Source organism: Hyla sarda, chromosome 11, assembly GCF_029499605.1.
Source record: "Hyla sarda isolate aHylSar1 chromosome 11, aHylSar1.hap1, whole genome shotgun sequence".
Classification (NCBI taxonomy): domain Eukaryota; kingdom Metazoa; phylum Chordata; class Amphibia; order Anura; family Hylidae; genus Hyla; species Hyla sarda.
The window spans coordinates 4,890,800-4,900,799 of NC_079199.1; the positions used below are offsets into that span (position 1 = coordinate 4,890,800).

Genomic DNA, 10,000 nt, shown 5'->3' on the forward strand with positions numbered 1-10,000 from the left:
AGCCGAGAGATATACAAGAGAGAGAGATATACGAGAGAGAGAGCCGAGCGATATACCAGAGAGAGAGAGAGCCGAGAGATATACAAGAGAGAGAGAGCCGAGAGATATACAAGAGAGAGAGATATACAAGAGAGAGAGCCAAGAGATATACAAGAGAGAGTGAGAGAGATATACAAGAGAGAGAACCGAGAGATATACAAGAGAGAGAGAGAGAGCTGAGAGATATACCAGAGAGAGAGAGAGATATACAAGAGAGAGATATACAAGAGAGAGAGATATACAACAGAGAGAGCCAAGAGATATACAAGAGAGAGCCGAGAGATATACAAGAGAGAGAGAGCCAAGAGATATACAAGAGAGAGAGAGAGATACTAGAGAGAGATGTACAAGAGAGAGAGATATACAACAGAGAGCCGAGATATATACAAGAGAGAGAGAGAGAGATATACAAGAGAGAGAGCCAAGAGATATACAAGAGAGAGCCGAGAGATATACAAGAGAGAGAGAGAGATATACAAGAGAGAGAGAGAGCCGAGAGATATACAAGAGAGAGAGAGATACTAGAGAGAGAGAGCCAAGAGATATACGAGAGAGAGAGAGCCGAGAGATATACAAGAGAGAGCCGAGAGATATACAAGAGAGAGAGAGATATACAAGAGAGAGAGAGATATACAAGAGAGAGCCGAGATATACAAGAGAGAGAGAGAGAGATATACAAGAGAGAGAGCCAAGAGATATACAAGAGAGAGCCGAGAGATATACAAGAGAGAGCCGAGATATACAAGAGAGAGAGAGATATACAAGAGAGAGAGAGAGATATACAAGAGAGAGCCGAGATATACAAGAGAGAGAGAGAGAGATATACAAGAGAGAGAGCCAAGAGATATACAAGAGAGAGCCGAGAGATATACAAGAGAGAGCCGAGAGATATACAAGAGAGAGAGAGAGCCGAGAGATATACAAGAGAGAGAGCCAAGAGATATACAAGAGAGAGAGAGATACTAGAGAGAGAGATATACGAGAGAGAGAGAGAGAGAGATACAAGAGAGAGAGCCAAGAGATATACAAGAGAGAGAGAGAGACGAGTGAGACGAGAGAGACGAGAGAGAGAGAGAGAAAAAGAGAGATACAGAAGAGAAAGAGAGATACAGAAGAGAGAGATAAAGAGAGACAGAAGAGAGTGCCGAGAGATACATGAGAGAGAGAGGTGATTGGGATTATTGGGATCTCTATGTGACTGTCGATGCTGCGGGTGTATAATGTCCTTCAGCAGACGCCATGTTTAGTGAATCCATAAGGCAGTCATTGGCGTGCTCCCCGTTATCCCGCACACTTCACTTACATCAATGTCACTTTCCGCGATTCTGACGGGTTTCATGGATCGATCCCTGAAGGATTCTCGCCCGGTCACCTGACAATCATAAAACCCAACGTATAAGAGACAGACACGTAACTACAGACTGGAGAAATACAGAGAAGCCACGGGCGCATGCAGCAAACGGCGTGTAATGAGACCGTCCCGGGAACAACTGCCAGCCGCACATTTCACACGCATGTCATGTGACCATGAAGAATGGGAGGAGCCTCGCATTAAATAGGAGAGGTAAAAAATGGAGAAGCAAACTTATTCTTTTGTCTAGAGTAGTATAGGCGGCAGTCACATGATACCGATAACGGTGGCGATTGTTTCCGTCACGTGACGTCTTACAGGATCCATTGTTACGGTGAGGAGAAGGGTAACCATTGATCACTTATCAGCGTGCGGTCTCGACTATGACACTGACAGGACCGCTGGATACATGGACGTCTCGCACTCACAGTACGTGAGGGTAACTCTCCAGCTGCTGTGGGACTATAACTCCCAGCATACACTGATACCAGGCTGCAGGTATTTAGGCGAATCCTAATAATATCCCTGTACCTACTCATTCACACACTGTGTATTGTCACCGGATATTTATATTGTACGTTTCTTCTTTATCGCATAATCTGCAAAACGGTGTTAGGAGCAGAGAGGAAATGGTTAAAAAAAATGCAGCCAATCCCTGCAGAGACCGTGCTCACACTGCAGCTTTTGTTTCTGTTTTTTGCTAATTTTTTACACATGAAAAAGGAAAAAAAGGATAGGTTATGGGATGGTAAAGATGGCCGCTACTGGTAAAGATGGCCGCTACCCCCTATTGACTTACATTATTAAAAAAGGATTCTAATGTATACAACTTAAATCAATGTTTCCCAAACAGTGAATCTCCAGCTGTTCCAAAACTACAACTCCCAGCATGCCCGGACAGCCAACGGCTGTCCGGGCATGCTGGGAGTTTTAGTTTTGCAACAGCTGGAGGCACAACGGTTGGGAAACACTGATTTAAATTAACGCCAACAATAGCGCAGTTAAATACTTTTTTGCACACAGCAGAATTAAACATCCTGTATCATGAACCGCCCTAACAAAACCGTACGCGGTAACTGGCACCATTACGTGTGAACATGCCGGACACAGAGCTGAGCGCCAGAGAGTAGTACATTTTCGAACAATCAGCAGGCGGACTACAAGCATCAGCAGGCAAATAAACCACAACAATGACATAACAAAAAAAAAAAAAACCTGTAAAGAAGCTGCATCACAAGGTAACAAAACTGCCGCAAAGCCGTGAGATGATGATACGTTGGAGGCGGCTTACGTTTATGCTCGTTCGGTACCCCGGGGTGGAGTTCCGTAAAACACTGTGAACCAAGTTGATCAGAGGTTCATTATACTTTATCTGCGCCAAATCAGAAGAGACTCGGGGTGAAATCCACAGACAGTTCAGGAGCCTCATATCCCTGCGCCACCCGAGGTAAGGGCCGCTTCACACTGCGCCATATATACATGAAACCAACAATCTCAGGCTCCACCCCCTCCTGCAATCACATCATGTGACCTGGTGGACTGACCACCCACTACTTTATCATTCTGACCCCCCAGGATAGTGATCGTCCAGAATCCGATTGTTACCTTGAGGTCCAGGTACTCCAGCTCCTTCTTCAGCTGAATGTAAGTGTCATCGGCCTCCGGAGGAAAAAGAGCAACGTAAGAACGGAGAAAACAGAGCGACTAGATATACATCATCTACTGGTATATACTTCCTATAATCTATGGAGCACAATCATCTATCTATACACCCCCAGTAATAATCTGTAGATCACACTCATCTATCTATACACCCCCAGTAATAATCTGTAGATCACTCATCTATCTATACACCCCCAGTAATAATCTGTAGATCACACTCATCTATCTATACATCCCAAGTAATAATCTGTAGATCACACTCATCTATCTATACATCCCCAGTAATAATCTGTAGATCACTCATCTATCTATACATCCCCAGTAATAATCTGTAGATCACACTCATCTATCTATACACCCCCAGTAATAATCTGTAGATCACTCATCTATCTATACACCCCCAGTAATAATCTATGGAGCACAATCATCTATCTATACACCCCCAGTAATAATCTGTAGATCACTCATCTATCTATACACCCCCAGTAATAATCTGTAGATCACTCATCTATCTATACACCCCCAGTAATAATCTGTAGATCACTCATCTATCTATACACCCCCAGTAATAATCTGTAGATCACTCATCTATCTATACACCCCCAGTAATAATCTGTAGATCACTCATCTATCTATACACCCCCAGTAATAATCTGTAGATCACACTCATCTATCTATACATCCCAAGTAATAATCTGTAGATCACACTCATCTATCTATACATCCCCAGTAATAATCTGTAGATCACACTCATCTATCTATACACCCCCAGTAATAATCTGTAGATCACTCATCTATCTATACACCCCCAGTAATAATCTGTAGATCACACTCATCTATCTATACAACCCCAGTAATAATCTGTAGATCACACTCATCTATCTATACACCCCCAGTAATAATCTGTAGATCACTCATCTATCTATACACCCCCAGTAATAATCTGTAGATCACACTCATCAATCTATACATCCCCAGTAATAATCTGTAGATCACACTCATCTATCTATACACCCCCAGTAATAATCTGTAGATCACTCATCTATCTATACACCCCCAGTAATAATCTGTAGATCACACTCATCTATCTATACATCCCAAGTAATAATCTGTAGATCACACTCATCTATCTATACATCCCCAGTAATAATCTGTAGATCACACTCATCTATCTATACATCCCCAGTAATAATCTGTAGATCACACTCATCTATCTATGCACCCCCAGTAATAATCTGTAGATCACACTCATCTATCTATACACCCCCAGTAATAATCTGTAGATCACTCATCTATCTATACACCCCCAGTAATAATCTGTAGATCACACTCATCTATCTATACACCCCCAGTAATAATCTGTAGATCACACTCATCTATCTATACACCCCCAGTAATAATCTGTAGATCACTCATCTATCTATACACCCCCAGTAATAATCTGTAGATCACACTCATCTATCTATACACCCCCAGTAATAATCTGTAGATCACACTCATCTATCTATACACCCCCAGTAATAATCTGTAGATCACTCATCTATCTATACACCCCCAGTAATAATCTGTAGATCACACTCATCTATCTATACACCCCCAGTAATAATCTGTAGATCACACTCATCTATCTATACATCCCCAGTAATAATCTGTAGATCACACTCATCTATCTATGCACCCCCAGTAATAATCTGTAGATCACACTCATCTATCTATACACCCCCAGTAATAATCTGTAGATCACACTCATCTATCTATACACCCCCAGTAATAATCTGTAGATCACTCATCTATCTATACACCCCCAGTAATAATCTGTAGATCACTCATCTATCTATACACCCCCAGTAATAATCTGTAGATCACACTCATCAATCTATACATCCCCAGTAATAATCTGTAGATCACACTCATCTATCTATACACCCCCAGTAATAATCTGTAGATCACTCATCTATCTATACACCCCCAGTAATAATCTGTAGATCACTCATCTATCTATACACCCCCAGTAATAATCTGTAGATCACACTCATCTATCTATACACCCCCAGTAATAATCTGTAGATCACTCATCTATCTATACATCCCCAGTAATAATCTGTAGATCACACTCATCTATCTATACAACCCCAGTAATAATCTGTAGATCACACTCATCTATCTATACATCCCCAGTAATAATCTGTAGATCACACTCATCTATCTATACAACCCCAGTAATAATCTGTAGATCACTCATCTATCTATACACCCCCAGTAATAATCTGTAGATCACTCATCTATCTATACACCCCCAGTAATAATCTGTAGATCACACTCATCTATCTATACACCCCCAGTAATAATCTGTAGATCACACTCATCTATCTATGCACCCCCAGTAATAATCTGTAGATCACACTCATCTATCTATACACCCCCAGTAATAATCTGTAGATCACACTCATCTATCTATACACCCCCAGTAATAATCTGTAGATCACACTCATCTATCTATACACCCCCAGTAATAATCTGTAGATCACACTCATCTATCTATACATCCCCAGTAATAATCTGTAGATCACACTCATCTATCTATACATCCCCAGTAATAATCTGTAGATCACACTCATCTATCTATACACCCCCAGTAATAATCTGTAGATCACACTCATCTATCTATACACCCCCAGTAATAATCTGTAGATCACTCATCTATCTATACATCCCCAGTAATAATCTGTAGATCACACTCATCTATCTATACATCCCCAGTAATAATCTGTATATCACACTCATCTATCTATACACCCCCAGTAATAATCTGTAGATCACACTCATCTATCTATACACCCCCAGTAATAATCTGTAGATCACACTCGTCAATCTATACATCCCCAGTAATAATCTGTAGATCACACTCATCTATCTATACACCCCCAGTAATAATCTGTAGATCACACTCATCTATCTATACAGCCCCAGTAATAATCTGTAGATCACACTCATCTATCTATACACCCCCAGTAATAATTACATGATAACATATAGGGGGTATATCCTCATGCACACACATGTGGACCCCTGCACTCCATGCACAGTAATGGGGGCATGCAGGGGATATATGAGATGTTGGGTAGCTCGGTGCATGTTCCCCTGTGCAGGGGGATGATAAATGTGGGGTGCCCCTCACTATAATGATCTGAGGGGCGGGGGGCCCTCATTAGAATGATCTGTGAGCAGATGCTCTGCCCTCCCCCCGCTCTGAGCTGCATTGAACATTTCAATAATTGAATTTCTCTCGCAGGAAGAGACATGCGGCTTCGCTGGTTCATGTGAGGACACGAGAATGCGTCAGTGACCGCACGTCTGGGATATTACCAGCGCCTCATCCCTGACATAACTAAGCGCTCAGAGAGGGGGGAGCACTACAGGGTACAGGCAGGAGGGGGTTAAAGAGGCAGCATGCCAGGAAATGATGCACAGTCCTGCACTTCCCCTTTAAGGACAACAATGGGTTACATGGCGACCATCACAAGGCCATGACATCACTCCCTCTGTGCCATCATAGATGTAACTGTGATGTCATAGTTAAGGAGTGGTAAGCTTTTATGTGATGTCATAGTTAAGGAGTGGTAAGCTTTTATGTGATGTCATAGTTAAGGAGTGGTAAACTTTTATGTGATGTCATAGTTAAGGAGTGGTAAGCTTTTATGTGAGGTCATAGTTAAGGAGTGGTAAGCTTTTATGTGAGGTCATAGTTAAGGAGTGGTAAGCTTGTATGTGATGCCATAGTTAAGGAGTGGTAAGCTTTTATGTGATGTCATAGTTAAGGAGTGGTAAACTTTTATGTGAGGTCATAGTTAAGGAGTGGTAAGCTTTTATGTGAGGTCATAGTTAAGGAGTGGTAAGCTTTTATGTGATGTCATAGTTAAGGAGTGGTAAACTTTTATGTGAGGTCATAGTTAAGGAGTGGTAAGCTTTTATGTGAGGTCATAGTTAAGGAGTGGTAAACTTTTATGTGAGGTCATAGTTAAGGAGTGGTAAGCTTTTATGTGAGGTCATAGTTAAGGAGTGGTAAGCTTTTATGTGATGTCATAGTTAAGGAGTGGTAAGCTTTTATGTGATGTCATAGTTAAGGAGTGGTAAGCTTTTATGTGATGTCATAGTTAAGGAGTGGTAAACTTTTATGTGATGTCATAGTTAAGGAGTGGTAAGCTTTTATGTGAGGTCATAGTTAAGGAGTGGTAAGCTTTTATGTGAGGTCATAGTTAAGGAGTGGTAAGCTTGTATGTGATGCCATAGTTAAGGAGTGGTAAGCTTTTATGTGATGTCATAGTTAAGGAGTGGTAAACTTTTATGTGAGGTCATAGTTAAGGAGTGGTAAGCTTTTATGTGAGGTCATAGTTAAGGAGTGGTAAGCTTTTATGTGATGTCATAGTTAAGGAGTGGTAAACTTTTATGTGAGGTCATAGTTAAGGAGTGGTAAGCTTTTATGTGAGGTCATAGTTAAGGAGTGGTAAACTTTTATGTGAGGTCATAGTTAAGGAGTGGTAAGCTTTTATGTGAGGTCATAGTTAAGGAGTGGTAAGCTTTTATGTGATGTCATAGTTAAGGAGTGGTAAACTTTTATGTGATGTCATAGTTAAGGAGTGGTAAGCTTTTATGTGAGGTCATAGTTAAGGAGTCGGTAAGCTTTTATGTGATGTCATAGTTAAGGAGTGGTAAGCTTTTATGTGAGGTCATAGCTTCCTTTGTGATATCATAGTGGTCAATAAGCCTTCAGCGGCACTAAATTGGTTATGGATGACATCATAGGGGCCCTAATGATGTCATAGTGCTCAATAGGTGTTAAAGGGGCAATACATTGGCTAATGATGTCATAGGAGTCCTTGTGATGTCATTAAGTCTTAAAGGTGGGGTGCACTGGTTAATTGTGACATCATAGGTGCCATTGTGACATTATGGAGCTCATTAGGCCTTAGGGGAGCAGTATACTGGTTAGTGATGATGTCATAGGTATCCTTGTGATGGTCATTAAACCATAAAGGGACATACATTGTTTATTGATGACATCATAGATGTTATTGTAACGTCACAGCGGTCATTATGTCTTAAAAGGAAGGTAAACTAGTTAATTATGACATCATAGTGGCCATTAAGACCTTAAAGGGGTAGTAATCAGTGATGAGGTCATAGGTGCCTACAGGTTGGTGAGGCAATAAAGCAGCTGCGCTGTTCAGACCGGAGCACTCCAGATGTTGTATAACTACAGCTCCCAGTATGGCCATCAGGAGTTCTAGTTGCACAGGCTGGAGATCCCCCTGGAGATGATGCTGCGAGGAGGACGGATGTTGCGGGGAGGACGGATGCTGCGGGGAGGACGGAAGCTGCGGGGAGGACGGAAGCTGCGGGGAGGACGGAAGCTGCGGGGAGGACGGAAGCTGCGGGGAGGACGGAAGCTGCGGGGAGGACGGAAGCTGCGGGGAGGACGGATGCTGCGGGGAGGACGGATGCTGCGGGGAGGACGGAAGCTGCGGGGAGGACGGATGCTGCGGGGAGGACGGAAGCTGCGGGGAGGACGGAAGCTGCGGGGAGGACGGAAGCTGCGGGGAGGACGGACGCTGCGGAGAGGACGGACGCTGCGGGGAGCGTGGGATGGCAGACAGGTCACCTGATGTCGCCTTATTTTGCCCATTGTATAATTTCGGATGTTATTCGGCTGCATCTGCAGCACAATATGGTGAATACACAGGGGGCCCCCGGGAGGGGCCACAGGTCTCTACAAAGAGAGCCCTTCGGAATACAAAGAGTTAATAGAGGAAAAGCATCGACTATGGACTTTTAGGTACAAAATGGCAAAATAAGATGAGGAGGAAAAGTTCTTACCGACTGTCCGTGCAAACTGGGGGCACTTACGGTGTGCGTCATGTATCCCATGGAGGGCATCGAGCGGCGGTCCATGTGAGACGAGGACTGGAGGAGAGAGCGGGGAAGTTTAGACAAGGATCACAAAGACCACGCAAGTGTCCGCCCCCTCACCCAAGAGTCTGCCCCAACCAAGATGTCTGCTCCCCAACCTAAGTGTCTGTCCCCTCACCCCACTCAAGTGTCCGCCCCCTCACCCAAGAGTCATCCCCAACTAAGATGTCTGCCCCCCCACCCAAGTGTCCGCGTCCTCACCCAAGAGTCTGCCCCAACCAAGATGTCTGCTCCCCAACCTAAGTGTCTGTCCCCTCACCCCACTCAAGTGTCCGCCCCCTCACCCAAGAGTCATCCCCAACTAAGATGTCTGCCCCCCCACCCAAGTGTCCGCCCCCTCACCCAAGAGCCTGCCCCAACCAAGATGTCCGCCCCCCCACCCAAGTGTCCGCCCCCTCACCCAAGAATCTGCCCCAACCAAGATGTCTGCTCCCCAACCTAAGTGTCTGTCCCCTCACCCCACTCAAGTGTCCGCCCCCTCACCCAAGAGTCATCCCCAACTAAGATGTCTGCCCCCCCACCCAAGTGTCCGCCCCCTCACCCCACCCAAGTGTCCACCCCCCTCACCCCGCCCAAGTGTCCGCCCCCTCACCCAAGCGTCCACCCCCTCACCCCACCCAAGTGACCGCCCCCTCACCCCACCCAAGGGTCCGCCCCCTCACCCAAGCGTCCACCCCCTCACCCCACCCAAGTGACCGCCCCCTCACCCAACCCAAGGGTCCGCCCCAACCAAAGTGATTGCCCCTCCACCCAAGTTTCCGCCCCCTCACCCAAGTGTCCGCCCCCTCACCCAAGTGTCAGACCCTCCCTTGCCCACATGGAGCGCACACCTCTCCCCCATGTCCCCAGTTAGGACTCCCATAGGGTCAGTGGGATCTATGGGGCACCAGTACCGGTCTTTACCTTCACAGCCTGGACCCGCGTCTTCTGAGGTGACCCGATGTACGGGATGTCGGCTGCTCTTTCCTCTGGTCGCACGGT

The 10,000-nt window shown here is 44.8% G+C and overlaps 2 protein-coding genes across 5 annotated transcripts in view; both read right to left on the reverse strand.

Moving 5' to 3' along the window:
* Positions 1–10,000, reverse strand: part of TTC7B (tetratricopeptide repeat domain 7B) — a 159,847-nt gene that overhangs the window by 59,280 nt on the left and 90,567 nt on the right.
* The window catches only part of LOC130295420 (pleckstrin homology domain-containing family A member 7-like), a 29,391-nt gene that overhangs the window by 18,832 nt on the left and 559 nt on the right, over positions 1–10,000 (reverse strand). Inside the window, exons 1-5 of one of the 4 annotated variants that reach the window (XM_056546131.1) lie at positions 9,923–10,000; positions 8,927–9,013; positions 2,996–3,049; positions 2,682–2,762; positions 1,343–1,411 (exon numbers count right to left, since the gene is read on the reverse strand). The exon at positions 9,923–10,000 is cut by the window's right edge and continues 559 nt beyond it. In XM_056546131.1, the coding sequence (XP_056402106.1) occupies positions 1,343–1,411; positions 2,682–2,762; positions 2,996–3,049; positions 8,927–9,013; positions 9,923–10,000 (369 nt within the window). The remainder of the gene's footprint in view (positions 1–1,342; positions 1,412–2,681; positions 2,763–2,995; positions 3,050–8,926; positions 9,014–9,922) is intronic. The other 3 variants (XM_056546132.1, XM_056546134.1, XM_056546133.1) reach the window with 3 other exon arrangements.